The sequence below is a fragment of the Heliangelus exortis genome, chromosome 3 (assembly GCF_036169615.1).
Source record: "Heliangelus exortis chromosome 3, bHelExo1.hap1, whole genome shotgun sequence".
In the NCBI taxonomy this organism is placed as follows: domain Eukaryota; kingdom Metazoa; phylum Chordata; class Aves; order Apodiformes; family Trochilidae; genus Heliangelus; species Heliangelus exortis.
Window position 1 is genome coordinate 4,900,388 of NC_092424.1, and position 18,022 is coordinate 4,918,409.

At 41.1% G+C, this 18,022-nt stretch overlaps 1 protein-coding gene across 1 annotated transcript in view; it reads right to left on the reverse strand.

The window, feature by feature from the left end:
* The window catches only part of PCNX2 (pecanex 2), a 147,816-nt gene that overhangs the window by 6,056 nt on the left and 123,738 nt on the right, over window positions 1–18,022 (reverse strand). Inside the window, exons 27-32 of the mRNA XM_071738991.1 lie at window positions 16,231–16,464; window positions 14,281–14,384; window positions 6,949–7,093; window positions 5,447–5,677; window positions 4,969–5,243; window positions 3,751–3,938 (exon numbers count right to left, since the gene is read on the reverse strand). Coding sequence (XP_071595092.1) covers window positions 3,751–3,938; window positions 4,969–5,243; window positions 5,447–5,677; window positions 6,949–7,093; window positions 14,281–14,384; window positions 16,231–16,464 — 1,177 coding nt within the window. The remainder of the gene's footprint in view (window positions 1–3,750; window positions 3,939–4,968; window positions 5,244–5,446; window positions 5,678–6,948; window positions 7,094–14,280; window positions 14,385–16,230; window positions 16,465–18,022) is intronic.

Consider the following 18,022-nt stretch of genomic DNA (forward strand, 5'->3'; position numbering starts at 1 on the left):
AGTATTTACAGCATATCACAGACTAAGAAGATGTGAGGAAGTCAAATTAGGGTAGCAGAGTATTGGAGGTCTCAGTGAGAGCCACTTAAGGCTCTTGCCCCATTCCATGAAGCATCCCAGTGCTGCCACTGTTGGATACAGAGGGAGGAGAAGCTGTTCTGATGTGCTTCTATCTTCCTCTGCCTTTACAACCCCATTTTTAACATTCATACCAACACCTTACATCATTCAGACAGAAAATTTCTGTATTTCTTATGCTTGCATATTTCAATAGGCAGAGAATGAAAAATAAATCAGCTTCTGGACCAGTTCAGGACCTTTAAAAATGCTGGCCATGGGCTGGCACATGCCACAGGCCCCCAAACCATTTACTGTCTGCACAGAGAGACTCCAGCCCAGGCTTAAGGGCAAATCCCCACTCATGTGAGTGCCCCCTTGGCTTTTTTGCCTTCCAGGAAACCTCAGACATTAACACAAGCTGGCATTTGGGTTTCCCAGCCAGAACTGTGGGGTACAGAGTTGATGGCAGAATATCTGTTAAGAGCCAGCAACACAGAGACAAGTTTTTCAGGCAGGTATTTCCAGATTGTTGGTAATCTGATTTTTTTTTTTCCAGTACCCCAACTATGGAGAGGAGGGAAGCACTGGAACTCCTCTAGGTACTGAAATTTTTCAGGCATAAAAGAATATAAACCTCACACTACCTGCTAGAATCCCATTTGCTGAATTCATGAGGCTCCTGCTAATGCAGAATTTCACATCCAAACTATCTACTTTATATATAGCTGAAACACACAGGTTTACATCCCCAGAGCTGCTTCCCAAGGCTGGGAGCATTGGCCCCACTTTTCAAACGCTGAAACAAAGATAATTTGGGTAACTTTAGGCACTGAGTCAGATGGCAGAGCTGAGCCTGGGACCTAACTGGAGCCCTGGACTAAAACCCAGATGGCTTGGCAAGCACAGGACACTTCCCCACTCCACTTACAAAGTCTCTTTAGTTCCACTTTTATACTCCAAACAATAAAACCAGGATTTTCCTCAGAGGGCACGAAAAGCAGCATTCTCTGTAATAAGAGCCCCAAGGTTTGAGAGCTACAGGACAGATGCCCAGGGCTCCTGTGTACCCCACAGATGTGACAGTGCAAAGGGACACCAGGCCTGGCCACAGCTCTTGAAACTCTGGGTTTTTGTTTAAGTAATTGCTTTTGATTCCTACATCTGATGGATATTTTAACATGTTAGCCTTTTTTCAATAAAAAGGACGGACTGGAATGAAGACCAGAGGGGCTGTGGTGTGTTAGTCTGTGCAGGGGCTAACGTGGCCAAACATCTGTTTGTGATTTAAGCTGCCAGGCTGACCCCTGTCCAAAAGTATTCTGCATTCATCCCAAATGCAGTGGTTGGAGCACTGGACAGGAGACCACCCGCATCTGCACACAAATAACTCTGTCCCTGAGAACACTGAGGAAACAAAAGCTGTTCTGTAAACTCCCCCAGGAAATAAATAAGGATACTTTGGGGGAGAACCCCCCCATGTCTGCAATGCTCCTGGTTTTGGTTGCACTTTCACACTTTGGCCTTTCGTTGCATTTTGCAGACTCAGTGGCACCAGGCTGCAAAATGAAACATGAAATATCAAACCATAAATGCACTTGATTCATGGATCCTGAGTCTAGAAGGGATCACTGATCAGTCTTCCAGGTTATATAGCATGGGCCATAGGACTTCCTGGAATTAATTCCTGCGTGGCATTATTAATTACAACTGTGATTTTTAAGGAATACATCCAGTACCTCCAGTCATGGAGAATCCATCTTAATCCTTAGTCACTTGTTTCACTGTTTATTTGCTCTCACTGTTAAAAAATGTGCTCTTGATTTCAAAACTGAATTTGTTTAGCTTTGTTACATTCAAGTCTGCTCAAATCCATGGTCTTTGGTCACCTTTTGTTGCCCAGGTAAGTACTTACAGACTGTGATCAAAGCCTCTCCTACAATATAAATTGTTTGAAAGCTTCTCATCTTTCACTACAGGACGTATTTCCCAGATCTTTGATCATTTTTTGGCTCTTCTTTGAACTCCCTTCAAATTAAAAAGGTCCTTCTTGAATTAGGGCACTGGGACTGTGTGTGGGAGGCCAAGAGGAACCTCAGCTGAAGTCAGTCTGGCAGGCAAGCCTTACCCAGGTCACCCAATTCATCCTGTTTTTTTACCAACAGGCACAGCATTAAGTCCTTTCCTACTCCCCTTGGTGTCCTGATACCTCCTGAAAATCAAACAGAGTTTGCTTTTTAACCAGCACTCTTCAAAACCTTCTAAAAACCAAGCCTATAGCTTTGAAAGCCACTCTTTCATGTTCTTTGGAGCTCTTAGGAAAGAAGGAATTGCTTCATGCTCAGAGCATACAAACAGATCACCTGCATTTTTCCCAATACAAACCAGACATTTCTCACTTCTGCATGTTGTTCAACTCTGCCTTTCTCTACAGAAGCAGATCAAGACTACTGTTAGATTTTCTTTTGCTCCTAATACTCTTCAAATACAAACAGTTGCAGACCCACTTTCATCTTTTTTGTCCCTAATGGTGCCAGCCAGAAACTTCTCCTTGCAGCAGCAACCTCTCAGGCCTGATTTGCATTTGCTGTTTTCCACTTCCTCACGTGTCTTGTGCCTTTCTTGCATTTCACACCAAAGCCAGGTTGCTTTTCTGAACTGTGACCTTTTCCCCTGCTTGTGGTTTTCTGGCTACCCAGCAGAACTCACAATTATTTTTCATCATTGTACAGCATGCTCAGGATCATTATTTTACAATTAAGTTTGCTATTCTAATGACTGTGGTGTCAAGTCAGGAGGATGCACCTGGGGATTCCTCTAAGGCTCAATTAAAAGCAGGAGTTACTTTATCCTTGCAGCACAATTTGTATTCAGGGCAAGATTTCCTCCAGTCCTGTCCATTATTTTTAATGACAGGTCAAAATGGCCTAAAAGGAAACAAACAAGTGTCATACCCTTCTAGTTCTCTGCTTTGATTTACACAGTAATAGCCCCAAACCTGTTGAAAGGTTGAGTTAATTGGCTTTACATTACCAGTCCTGATCCCACAGTGATAGGGCTGACACTGTCCCACTGCTAAGCTTAATGTGTATTTCCAATGGGAAGGTCAGTAGTTGTACCTTGTGAAGATGTCTGAAGCACTTTTGAATTCAATAGGAGAAGGACTCAGCTGTTAATTGACCAAATTATTGGCAACATTTAATTTTCCCTTGGTAACTGCTGCGTAGACACAGGAAATTATTTCCTATTTGCTCTCTTTATGTGCTGATGAACAGCCAAACCAATTCATCAAATAAATCATCATGATCCTTCCAAGAAAATTAAGATTTTTTGCATGCTTTCACTTCTGCTGTTCCAGGCAACAATAAGCACAGGTAGGTTGATGGTGGTGTGGCCCCTGCATTGCACATGGAGGCTCCCTCCCTCTCATTCTGGCAGTGGCACCTCCTGGCCCAGAACTTACACATGAAGCAGTTTAACAGTGAAACCTTTCATGAATCACATTTGTCTTGTACCTTGCAAGTAAACACCTGGAGCAGTATCAGAAATCCATCTCCTCCACGTGCTTGGTCACTAGGAAAGACAAAGCTCTCTCCTTCTAGAATCAGTTTTCCACTAGATATGAGCACACCCCTGTCTATGAAGCCCCTCAGGAGAAGGCTACAAAAAAAGCCAAATAATATGTGCAAATACCTGCACGTTGGTGGACCTCTTGAGATGAAGCTTGCAACTGAGGAGTTCCATTTCTGGTGGGCTGGGAGCTGCTGCTCTGGCTTGAATTGCCCGTGGAATTGGTGCCAGATGAAGAACCCCCTCCACTATCCACCTCTTCAACATTACCTCTTCTCTCATGGTGAGCTGCATGGCAATCCTTCCGCATCCTGTTTGCAGGAAAACACATTCCTTAGGCACCAAAATTTGTGCCAATGACACCAGGTGCCCTCAAAATGTTTAACTGCACTCTGTTGGATCCCTGCAGGTCTTTTGACACGATGGGAGGTGACAAAGGTGATGGTGTGGGGCAGCTGAGGTGGGGTAAAAGCGTGCATGACACAACCCAAATCTTTCCTTGTGTGATTTAAGTGGCTTTGGAGCCCTGCAAGACCTTAGGACAGTTTATCTGATGCTACAGTGGTTTGTCTCTAAAGCTCAACTTCTGCATGAGGTAACCAAGTAGCAAAGAAGAGGAATGGGCTGGAGGGAGCTCAGTGGGAATGAGCTGCATGGAAACAAGCACATGAAGCCACTGGATTTCATCTTGGCATTTTTGAATAGGCTTTAGTGTACAAAGTGGCTCCCATGGCCTCCCCATGGTGCCCTGCTTCTCCTCAGCCACAGTGGCAACAGGGAGTGAGACAGGAGTGGGTTATTGCTGGATAAAAAGTCCATGGAGGAATGGAATGGGATGTGTCACACTGCTCATCTGCACTCAGTGGAAGTCAAGCAGTTTGGGTGGATGGTAAGAACATTTTCAGATGTGTTTTAGTCAAGAACAATGACTTGGGGATGATCATCTCTACTGCCAAAATTTTGGAGCATAACCAACCAACACATTTACTCATGTTCTGGCATGTCACTGAGCTACAGAAAAGGCATAAACAGTAAAATTCCCTGGAATAAGGGAAATGTTTGTAGTGCTTAAGTCATTTCTTTCTGTGATTAAGTGATTTCATAACTTTCTATGATTCTATGATTTGACAGTGAATCTTGTAGAAAGCTTTGCTTAAAAGCTATGAACGAGTTAATGAGTTTGCTTTCTGTTATATCTGTGGGGTTATTTTGTTATATTCTGAGTTATTTGCAATTAGTTTTTTTACTCACAGGTAACAACTGACAATTACTCTTTTTTAACAGAAAGCACAGTGGAACCATGACTACAGGGTTTCTCTGTAGCCAGAATCTCACACCTACCTTAACCATTTGGATCTGAACCACTTTTTGATGCTGTCCAAACTGAGAGGTCCCCCCCAAATGTTCCTCAGTTGGCTGTGTGTCCCAAGGTAGGAGGTGGTTAGAGGGGAAACATACATTGGATACCCCAGTGGCTGATCACATGAAGAGTTAATCAAGTTCCTCAAGACCTGTTTATTGTTCTGGATGCTTCCTCTCTCCGGGTTACGATTGCGGAGGAAAATCAGTTCCTGCTGCTGCCCAGCCCACAGCCCCCTGACACACTCTTTGTTGACCTGCAGGAAGGTTAAGAACATGTGGATCAGGTGAAAACATTTGGGTGCAACATGGAAATCAAGTGCAGTGAGCTCTTTTAGCTCCCAATGCCTACTCCAAAGACCACATCAACCTCCCTCCCCCTTTAGGCCATATTACTTAGAAATAATACCAGTTCCCACAGCCCTAAATCACTGCCATATTAGCAACAGGGTCTATGTACCTTGATGACCTTGAAGCTCAAGTAGCTTTTGTGGAGCATGATGACTTTATATTCATCTGCTCCTTCATCTACCACATGTCTCAGGGTTAGCAGCTCCTCTCTGTTGGAGAGCACAGCGCTGCGCCAGGCCGGGTCCCCTTCGTGGCAGATCACCACCTTTTCTTCAAAAGATTGGATGGCTTCATATAAAACTGCTGGGTCCTCATATTCATCTGGGCAGGTGAACTGATCCTGGTCATACAGGAAAAAGTATTGACAAGATCAAATATTTTTTGGGGAAACACATAAAGTGGTTAACAAGAAACAAAATCCAGTTTTTCCACCAGTTGCCAGGTGACCTCCTAAGGGACTTGCCACTTGAGCAGTGTGCCTTGGGGGAGGCAGAGCAATTAATTTAACAGGAATATAGAAAGATCCAAGTCTTGCTTTATTGTAACCTGTTCTGATCTTGTGTTTCTGCTGGACAAAACCATTTGGAGAATGCCAGGTTATGCACTCTCTTTTTACAAAGTGGGAAAGCACATGAGGCAGAGCTGTTGGGTAAGCAGATGGAAATCACCTGGGGCAAGTCACAGTTCTTATTTTTTTTCACCAAAAAACCCACAAAAAACCCAACACCCAAGAAACCACAGAACCCATCAGCAGATATCACAATATTATGAGCAGCTTTAGCTGTTAGAAAGCAGCAGGGTCAGGGATAACATTCATCAAATTATTGTGTCAAATTCTGAGGTACCAATTCACAGCAGTTCCACTTCAGTTACATCGAGAGCAATTCTAGAGATCATGCATGATAAAAGCACATGGCACTAAATCAGAATGTGCCAGAGCAAGAAGAAAATCAACCTCCAAGCTCTGCAGGGGTTGACCTGAAGAAACTGGGGAGACTTCAGCAGAGGGATGCCAGATTTTCACAACTGGGAAGAGAATGGGGTCAGAAGGAGCCCAAGATAACCAAACAAACAGCTGTGACACCAGCCCTTCAAACCATTCTCCTCTCAGCTGAGGACTCTAACATCTGGAATCAGAACAAGTGTATTGCCAGTTGATAAATTAGCAATGAAATTAGCCTAATCAGGGTATTTCTTTTCATCTACAAACCATCTGTATAGTATCCACAAAAGTGAAACACAATGTGGCCATGAGTTTTCACAAAATTATCAGAGTTGGAAGGGACCTCTAGAGATCATCCAGTCCAACTCTCCCCCTAAAGCAGGATCCCCTGTGTCACTGTGAATGCAGGGTCAAGCTCTGCAATAGAACTGGCTTCAAATGGGCAGCTGGGGGGTAGAGAAATGTACCAAGATCCAGTGAATGCAAAATAAATGCCAAGCATTTCCATTTTGGTTAAGGAAGTTTCTTAGAATAAAGGAAGAAATACTCCTTTTTTTTTTTTTTTTTTTTTTTTTTTTTTGACAGTTTCTAAGGTTTGCTGTGTTTCCCTAAGAAAACAGATACCACAGTAAAAGCTAAAAATAATTTTTTTTTGTTGAAGGTCCTACCTGATGTAGCTTCAGAGACATTCGGATTGCTGGGGCAACAACCTTGTGCAACAGGTCCATGTCTGCAAAGACCCACTCATCTTTTGCTGCTATCCTGAAGTCTCCTTTGAACAGTGCATGGAGCCCATAAAGAAAAGAGTCCAAGCTGTAAGAGAAAGGCAGCAGTCAGTGCCAGCAGCCAGCTCCATCTCCCCAAGCCAGAGACCTGCCAGCTCCTGGTGGCCCTCGGGCACAGGGTGGGATAAAGCAGGGGTCACACTGCAGGTTCCTGAGCAGAAATCATTCCTTAGGGTAAGAGGTTTTCCTTCTGCTGTGCAGGCAGCAGAGGCTACCTCCTCTTTTCTTGAAAGGTAAAATATTTTTTAAAAATAATAATTTAAAAATATTTATTTAAAATAATAATTTAAATTTATTTTTATAAAATAATTTTATATATAAAATTATCAGTATAAAATTTATAATATATTAATTAATATATTAACAAATTAATAATATAAAATTTAAGATAAATTTAAATAATAATAACTCTTAAATAATACTTTAAACAATAATTTTAAAACCCCAAAGCCTCCAAAAAGGCCCCACACAGATGTAAAATATATTTTCAGCAACTCTTGAGACTTTTGTCATGAAACTCAGACCCTGATGTGAGCATTAAACCAGATGTACTAAGAAGACCACTGTGTTTCAGGAAGAAAAAAACTGGGCAAAGAGCATGAAACTGGGTAAAAACATGAATCAAACAAGAGGAGTTTCATACTGAAACAGTGAGCTCTAAAGCAAATACACACTGGGTGCCTTTTTTTCTAATATACAAGAAACTAGATGTAACCAGTTCTGCCTGACCTTGGATGCCAGTTTGCCTGGACCTGAGATTTAAGCAAGTGGGTAAAAGGTACAAAATCCAAAAAGTTGTTAGAAAATGTTTGCAGGAGGGCTTTGTGAAGGGGAAGAAGCAGCCTGCAGCTCCCATCTGTAATCACAACCTTCCCACCACAGCCACTGGAAAAATCCTAGAGCAGGATTGCTGTCCTAATGCTGCTCTCAAGAAATGATCTTGAAATTGAGGAAAGCAGAACCAGCTGTTAAAAACAGACATTTCCTGCAAACCCACGGGACACGGTTTCATCTACCTGCCAAGGTTTTTACTCACTCTTACAACAGCTGATTTTTTTCAGACTGCAAAGACTCAGAGGAGAAGCTGGATTAAGATGTTAGTGGTCTTCATTACTGAGGAGGCTTTCTCCAGAGAATGCATCATCCTTCCACGTAATTGAGCTTTCTTAATTATTGTAGGTTAAAAAAAAAAATAATTAATTTTTTTTTTTTTTTCCTCTTCTCTGAGACCAGGAAAAGAGAGACTGTGAGACTGCCTTGGCCCATCTTCAGCTCAGACACATCCTGATTATGCCTTTGGTGGGTTAGAATGGTTTCAAAATTAAAATGGAAAGATATATATGTGTTGTTACCAGAAAAACAGCTGGATACTGTTTTTCTCTAGGAAAGCACCATGGTATAGAAATCAAGCAATCACTGGGAGCAAGGCCAGTCTGGAAGGCAGGGCTGCTGGGAACATGAAGAGCATGGGGAAGCTCTTGTAAATTCTTAGCAGATTTGCATTTATTAGTACTAAGCCACATGTTAAACCATGCCTGTGTGAGACAGGCACTTATATTCAGATCTTCAAAACATTCAAGCACTGATTTCTCTGGGATTTATGTGTTTCCAAGGAGTGGGTCCAGATCCCCACTGACTTTCAAACAATCACCTCCACACTTAAGAAAATTGTAATATATCCACATCCTGCTCAGTAGCCAAGAAAGCCCTACAATAAATCACTTGGCAGGGAGGGAATGGTGGGTGCAGCCACTGTGATTTAATATGTGACCTCCTCTGAGCAGGCTGGAAATCAGGAAGGGTCCTTTCACTCCTCCACCCATGAGACAGCACCCAGCACACACAGCTGAATCCCTGCCTGGAAAAAAAACACTTCTGTATCTAAATATTCTCCAAGGATGAAGATGAAAAAAAAAAAACAAACCTGTCCCAAACTCTGCACCTACTGGTTTTTTCCCAAGTAACACCCATTTGCTCTGAAAAGTTGGTTGGGATGAAGGGAGGAGCAGGCAGGGAAGAGAAGTGGTTTTTACATCATTAGAGGCTTTCAGAGCCAAATCCTGCTTAGAAGCCAGGAAAGCCCTACAATAAATCAGCTGGTGGGGAGGGAATGGTAGGTACAGCCACTGTGATTTAATATGTGACCTCCTCTGAGCAGGCTGGAAATCAGGAAGGGTCCTTTCACTCCCCCACCCATGAGACAGCACCCAGCACACACAGCTGAATCCCTGCCTGGAAAAAAAACACTTCTGTATCTAAATATTCTCCAAGGATGAAGATGAAAAAAAAACCAAAACACCTGTCCCAAACTCTGCACCTAATTTTTTTTCCCCAAGCAACACCTCCTGGATTTGCTCGGAAAAGTTGCTTGGGATGAAGGGGAGAGCAGGCAGGGAAGAGAACTGGTTTTTACATCTTTAGAAGCTGTCAGGGCCAAATCTGAACACCAGAGCAGACAGAAAGTTTGCATTCACATCCAAGTGTCTTCCAGGCATCAGCAGATGCTGCACAGGCTGCTGTGAACAGCAGTACCTGCTGAAAGCAAGGACTGGGCCAGCTGGGAGAGCTGCTGCTGAGCATCAGCAGAGGGAAGGGAGGGAAGCACCTGGAGCTCTCACTGGGCTTCGTTAGGGAAGACTCATCCATTTGTCATCCCCCTGCCTAAGAAGTTCTCTAACCAGCATTTTTTCAGAACAAATATGACTGCTACAAGGAGCAAAGCAGCAGTGGCAGTAGTTGGGAGAAGCTGAGTGTCAATTATCTTCTATATCGGATTTTCCACCAGGGAGGTCTGGAGGAAATTGCTGCATTCACAAAACCAGGGACATCTTTTATTCTCCTGCCAATGGTAATGAGGCTTTTGGGTACATTCTGCTCATGTGACACTATCTTAAGCCATTATTTCTCTAACATGCAGCCCTTAATCCACATAAGATACAGCTGTTGTTATTCTTACCATTGTTCTGCCCTCTCCTGAAGACTCTAATGAGATTATAAGGAAGCTGTAAAGCCAACAGCTTTGATCTCAGGGCTGACTCAAGGTTGTTGCTTTTTTTTGGCCCAGTTTTAACATAGCTCAATTAATAATCTGCTGTAGTTTCAGGCTCATTTGGAATATTTTAAAAACCAGCTAAGGTAAATTCACACGCAGCAGAAATCACATTACTCAGGAGGAGACATAACTACTATTTCTGGCAACAAACCCTCTGAGCTGAGAACCCAAAAAGCTGCTGTCACAACTGCAAGCTATTTTGGAACAAGACTTGGAGGTGTGTGGGATCTGTCAGCTCCTTGAACATGCAGAAAAGAAGGGATTAAGTAGCACCACAAAGACCAGAGGGAGGGCAACAAAGCCAAAGCAAATACTCCCTCCTACTGAACCCATACATTACCCCAACAGCAGAAACTAAAAGCATTTTACACAAGCCTGGAAACATTATGGATGAAGCCAAGGGAGATGGTGAATGCATCTGCCTGTATTTTGCACACCTAAACCCCTCCTCTGGCTGGAGGCCATGGACTTTTCCCAGTGTTAACTGGAGATTTAGTTAAGGAATAAAGAAACACCCATGACCTGAATGTCATAGCTCACCTGAATGAAATATTTCCAATGCCAGCCCTTCTAAATTGGGTATTTTAGGCCACTGAAAGGGAGGGCAAGTGAAGCAGCTGCTTCCCTGGGCTTTAGCATGAGCAGCAGTTTCTGCAGGCAGAAGTGTTCCTCAGAGTGACCCCCCCTGTCCACACTGATGCTCAGAAGATGCTCAGGTGCAGGCTTAGAAGTATTTGATGAGAAGTGCTTTATTTAGAGATTTTTGTATTTTTCCAAATTTGAAATTTATAATAAACATTTTTTTACTACTAGGTCTAGTGGCTGAATAGAACTGAGTAATTTTTTTTTTATAAATACATACCTAAACTTATCACTCATATCTGAATAAATGAATGGTAATCCCATGTCATCCTTCCAGTCCCATTTTGTGCAGGATGCTTCCTAATGACAGTTTAAAAAAGCAAGTGATTTGCATAGCAGTGCTCTGCCTTCCTAATGAATGCATTTACTGTGTAATCTAGTGTTACTGTTGGGGCTTTACTGACATTTACATGAACAGGTACACTGGATAATTATTTACATACATTATATAAGAGCATTTAAAATCTTGGTTTACACAGTGACGTTTACTGATTAATAGATTAGACAAAATCATGTGTAAATGAGTGCAAATTGATAGTTTACATACACAGAGTAAACTTGAGACTCAGTTCTGCAGTGTAACATCAGGGTAGCTCAGGGTAACACCACCTCTGCCTTCTTCTTTCTGTGCACTGATGGAGGGAGGGCTCTGACTCCTCAAGACACAGCAAGGCTCAGACTGACTCCAGAGAAAGTTTCCTACTCCCTGCACAGTTATCACTGAGAACCAACCATGGATCACAGATTCTTGGCTACTTTGCTCATGTTGGACACACCTGAAACACTTCAGAGAAAGGAGGATGAGGAGAAGACTACAACTCCTCTCTGGCTACTGCATCTCAAACTCATCACAAAACCTCGAGTCATGGTGTACTCAAAATACATCATAGACAGAATTGCCTGTTCTGACACCATCTCTGCAGAAAATTAAAACCCTCTTCAGCACCAGTAGCCTCCCAAAGGCCCTCAAAATATCATCAGACCTTTTCCAGGGAACAGGCTGAAGCATCACCTAAGGAATGACTCCTCCAGCTACTTAAGTACTGAACCTGCAGCAGCCTGAGAGCTGGAGGTGAGGAGCAGCACTAATGCTCTAAATCCCACTAAAAAGAGCTGCAGCATCTTCATCAAACACAGAGAGAGGGGAGGGAGACCTGGGGAACATCTGACTCAGTCTTGCACGTATTGGAAAAAATTTCTTTCCCCCTGGCATGCTACATGATTGTATTCCTATCATAGTCTTGCTGACCTCCTGCTCCTTGGTGTTTAAATAAGCTGTGAAGATCTGGATGAAATAAATAAACACAAGTAAGTAAACTAAGTTCAGCCCTCAGTAGTAAAGGGAATGTACTTGGGGGAGTTTTGTTGGTAAAGATCTTGATGTCTTTACTCCTTAATTAATAATTGCTACTGATGTGGTTGTGTCAATTAAAATAAATAGAAAAATTCTTTAAGACAAGAATAAAGATAAGTCACTGAGCTAAGGTCATGTTTTGTAGCTGTACCAATTTATAATTTGAATTGTGCTGCTCAGAGTCTATTTTCCACCCCCCCCCCCCAAAAAAAAAAAAAAATCTGACAGTTGAAATGTATTAAAGGTAAATTTAACTGGGTGGGTAAGTGACACAGTTTTTCACAGTGAAACTTTTCTAGGGAAAGCTTCAGTGAAGCAGCACTGAGAAAGATACTGACAGAAGCTTCCACTTAATCCTTTTTATGTCACAAAACACATTTAAAAAATACAATGATTCAATACTGACCTGAAGCACTTTCTTAACAAAAGGAAAATCAAGACTTAAAGATACAGGATTATACAGGATAAATTTAGAAAATCAGGGAGTGCATATAAGTACCACATTTTTTTCCTCCTTTACAGGCCTTTTCTCCACAGGAAAAGTATTTTTTTTAGTATGGGGCATCCAGTCACCAAAAGAGAGAAACTAATTTGGTTCACTGGTAATTTTCCAAATTTTAAAAAGCCATGGTGCACCTGACTCCTGCAATTATTACTAAAATCTTTACAGAGGACTTTGCAAATATTCACAACATTCATACACTTTCCATGTTAAACTCTGGAAAGTCTCTGATAATATTATCTCTTTCCATTAACTACCAACCATGTAAGCCAATAAAAACAGGTGACATTGTTATTGCATCTGTACTAGTGCCAAAACACTGTAATGAAAATTTTATGATCCTGTTGAAAATTACATGCAATGTGATGACAGTTTTAGGAAGCTTTTGTGCTATTTTTAGATGCATTTCTAATATCTATTGCAGCCCCAGAACAAATTCACTTTAATCTTCCCTCAAAAAAAAAAAAAAAGAAAAAAAAAGAAAAAAAAAAGAAGTTACAAGTGCACATCAACTTTTCTATGATGTCCCCAAACTCCAAAATTTAATCATCAAAAACCCAGGGCAGTTTTAGAAAAGCTGATGCCTAGACATGAAGGGAGAAGAAACTCAGCTCAGGAGAAAAATGTGCATAGAAAAGAGGTGACAAAAGCCACTTCAGAAAGCAGAAAGAGCAGCACACCAAGCAACAAGGTGCACGGGCCAGGAACATTTTGTGTGACTGACTGAAAGAGGAAAACACAAAACCAGATGTTACAAACAAGAGATAACAGAGCTGGAATGAATATTTAAAGGGCTGTTTTATCTGACAACACAACACCAGGCTGTCTTTGTTTGCTTGTTAGTCAGACAAATCCCCTCTAAGGAGCAGGCTGGGAGAGGGCTCACTGGTTTTATTCAGTTTTGTGCCAATCCAGCAAGGTCACTTAGAGCCTGTGTACTCATCTGCTCTACTAAACTCCTGTGAATACAGAGAGCTCAAAAACATCTCATAAAAACCTAAAATTAGGAGAGAAGTTAAGACTTTAATAAAAGTAAAGATTTTTTTCATTAATAAGTTGCCTTATCTACATAATTAATTACTCAGGCTGAACACTTAGGACACCATAAATGGTACTTTTGCCCAACCCAAACACCTCAGAACTCCCACTGAAAATATAAGAAAATATAAAGGTAAAAATATAAGGTGAAACCCAGACAAAGCTGCAGTCTCAAGAAATGAGGTTCTCCCTTTCTTGGTCACCAGAATGAAGTGGCACAAGGAATAAGGGATACAGCCCTAAGCAATAGAGGAATTTCATGGATTATTATCTTTATTATTATCTGTATTAATATTTAGTTAACTAGTTGCCAGATGACTTAGCAGTTTCTTCCCCTTCTGGAGGAATCCAACGTTCCAGTAGCCAGACCAGGTGTGAGTGAAAACAAGTATTAACAAGTAATGCAAAATTCTGCTTTACCAGAAATAAAGACTTGTATTAATTATTAATCAAATCAAGAAAGTAAAATGATGTCCAGGAATGGCAGAAATCAAATTACTTTATGGAGAAAAGATTTTGTCTTGATCTAACCTGCTGTCATTCCACATAAAGTGGGGGAAAAAAAAAAAAAAAAAAGACAAACAGGTCTTTGCTTTAAAATGAGGGAAAAGGGCTCCTTAAAATTACCTGATGGCCATGTTGTGAGCTGCAGTTCCCAAAGCTCTTCGACCCAGGATGCACAAGGCAAAGGAAAGTGTCACTAGAGGAGAATCCTCATCACTGTCCAGGTGCTACAGGGATTTAAGAACATCATATCAATGTCACTCCAAATGCAAATGCCAGCTTTCAAAGCAACACTGCAAATAAACATCCCTAACATTGGCTTGAAGCTGGACCTACAAAAATACAAAAGCATTCTTTGCAATGAAACAGGACAAGAAGGAAGAGCATTGCTGTCAGAGGACCTCTGCAAAGTGCAGATTATTTTGCCCACTGGAAAATCTCTGCTAGAAACAGAATATTGTGATCTTGAACAGGGAGAGCCCAAGGGAAGGGAGCTTTGGTGGCTGTGGGGTTTGGTTGGTTGGTTGGTTGTTTTTCCAGATCTGACATTCCAGATCCCTTATTGCTGAGAGACACTAAAACAGAAGCAGGAAAACCCCTTTTCATGGGCCACAGTGGGTATGAAACTCCCCCCCCCAGACTGCAGAACAACAATCTCTTTGGTAAAGTCTGGGGGAATACACAGTGTAACAAAATATATTGCTATATATCTATATATACACGTATATGTAGATATATAACAATATACTGTGAATAATAAAATATATCTTAGTTGTATACCACTGCTGATACTGTCCTCACAATCTAACAAGCAGTCAAAACAATTCAGTGACATTATTAGCTCAGGAGTGTTCCTTTACTGCTTTTTTTTTCTTCTTCTTCTTTTTTTTCTTTTTTTTTTTTTTTCCAAAGAAAAACTTGCTATCAAGAAGGAGGAAAAAACCCCTCACGAACATGGATTTTTAGGATGTAAAAGCATCATTTAACAGTGGCTCTCCCTGCACCCTTGCAGCACTTTGTGTGTCAGAACTTGGGTGCTGGGACATGGAGCTGGGAAAGAAAAGAGATGAAATATTCCAGCAGGAAAATATGGTGGGGAAGGGTCAGAGGGCAATTCCATGAAAACAGTAGCAGTGTAATGGTGAGCAGAGGAGCTGCTGGAATACTATTTGGGGTTAGAGACATGAGAAGGCAATGAAGGGGAGAAGAAGGTTCAGTGATGTTACACCAGCTCAAGTCAGTGGTAGCAAATGTGATGTGCACTCAGTGATCCTGAATGAAAACTGCACAGGAAAGACACACTTCTCATTTTTTGCCATTATCAGCAATAATCAGAATATTAAATCAAGGGAATATGCTGGTTTGAAACTGGATTCTCCCTCTGGGTTATTTTGACTACTCCATGGCAATACAGCAGTGCACATCTGACAAATGACTGCTGACCATCAGCAATCTGAGCAGCTCAAAGCATCTCAAGGTGCAGCTCTAAACCTGCCCTTGACCTTCTAAAGCTGCCAGGTGATTTCACACACTCTTCTGGCATCTTTCACATTGGAACTCTAAACTCTCAGAGGTGAATTACAGGAGCAGGGAGTTTGTTACCTGCCTCCCTTCCATGTCCCCAAATCTTGGCAGTTGTTTGGAAAGGGAAACAGGACTGCAATGCTTGGCTCATGTACCCAAACACTGGGAAAAAGGAAGGAATGAGGACATTCCCTGAGCAGAACCTGCTCCAGCATCACTTTTGTGAACACTTATTATATCCTTGCTTTTAGAGATTATCAAATTCATGGTGCTGGGGGCACACAAAATAAGGAATTGGTTCCATATTCAAAAGCTAACCCTCCTCAAAATTCAGTTTCTGCACAAAGGTAGTCTCCAAAATATGATTTTTTTAATCATATATTTTCCTTTGATTTGACAAATTTTACAGTTTACAAATTTGACAGTTTAAATGAAACAAATGCTCACGTAACAATTAATCCTGAGCAAGCAAAAGAGTTGCAATGCATCATTTAACACCTGCCCCAGAAATTAAATCTACTACTACTGAAAGAAACCCCACAAACTTACCTCCACCCTTTTTCTAGCACAGAACTGAATCCAGTCCAGATAAACACTGCAGAAACTTGCTCTTGTTATCCCCTGGAGACATGGAACATAATCTTCATCTATGTTAATGTTAAACATTGCAAGGTCACGTTCAATATAATGCCACTTGGCATAAGGCTGCAGTATCTTCTGGATGGATTCATCTTTTATCCAGTCAAGGATTTTGGGAGAACTTGCTGTAAAGTATATTATACTCTGTTGACAAAATGAGCAGATGTTAAGTCACTAGATAGATCTGATTGAATCAGAAATAGAAACAGAAGAAAATAAAGCAAATAGTAACTACTTTTAATAATAATAAAAAAAATACTTATAATAGTACTTTTATTTTTGACTCCTTGGCATCATTGCCTCACCAAACTTTCAAGTTAGATGAAAACAATTAATACCTAAGTAGCAGATAAGAGAAAAAGAAGTATTTTAAATACCCTTCTGCCTTACAGGAAAATTAATAGAAACAACAGACTAGAGTAAGAATACAGAGTTCCAGCATTTATAGATTCATAGAATGGGTTGGGTTGGAAGGGACCTTAAAGCTCATCCAGTTCCAGCCCCCTGCATGGGCAGGGACACCTCCCACCAGCCCAGGTTGCTCAGGGCTTCAGCCAACCTGGTCCTTGCTGAATAACAGGGGGATTCCATTCAATAGTAAGGTGGTAGCAATAAAAAGTGAGGTATATTTTGAAAAAAGAGTAGTAGATTGTCTCATACTCAAACCAGGATTTTTTTCCCCCCCCATGGACTTGTTTTCTGGGGGACAAAGCTTTCCTAATTCTTTACTAAACAGTTCCACCACCATTTAACCACAAAGCTGAGGTCTGAGTGATGTGTACAACCCAAGTCTGAAACCCCCTGTTCCAAGTAGTGCTTTCTCTCTGCAGTCAGCAGTATCACTGTCATTTGTCCATGAGGACAGCAAAGAATAATGGATTATTTTTTTTTATATGTTGGGTTAAAGATGCTGATAACTGATGTAACTGAATTTGCTCTTAAAGCACTGAAGGAGGAGCAGCATTCAGCAGGAGCTCTTAAAAATACAGAAATATTAAAAGGCAGCAAGACTTGTATCTCACACCTGTGCCTGAGTTTCTAAGTTTAAGTTCTTCTGGCCATTAAAAATTAAAATATGGATAATAACCGTTAAAAAAAAATCAGTCTGAACCAAATGTAAAGCATATTTTCAAAAGCATATGAAACTTCAGGAGAAGCTCCAGTGCTGCAAAGGAAAGTGGCATCAGCTAGGAAGACCCATTATAATGTTTTATGATTATAATTTTTGTTTTAACTTTAATTTAGAATTGGATTCCAAAGCAAAAGAGGGGCAAGTGAACAAACAGGACTGAAGATTATGTAGCTCTACTTTACCCATGCAATAGAAATAGTATTAAGCAAATATAAATTTATAAAATGAATATATGATGGTCTTAAAAGGGCAGAAGCACCATTAGCCCTTTTAAAATCTCAGATGCCCTCCACTGTTTATCTAATTGTAGAAAATACACAAAGAAGAGGAAAATGAAGCTCCAGAGGAAAAAGACAAATCAGACAGATACAGACTGAAGATGAACCCTTAATTCCTTGGCATGTGGAGAACAACAAACTCTCTACAAAAGATTCAGACAGAAACAATAGGAGCTGAACACACAGTAGGCAGCACATGGAGATTTCCTGAATACTAAAAGATGTTTAAGTACGAATATATTGAGAAGAGATAGAGGAGGCACATGGGAAAAATATCACAGCAGTTGGGCAG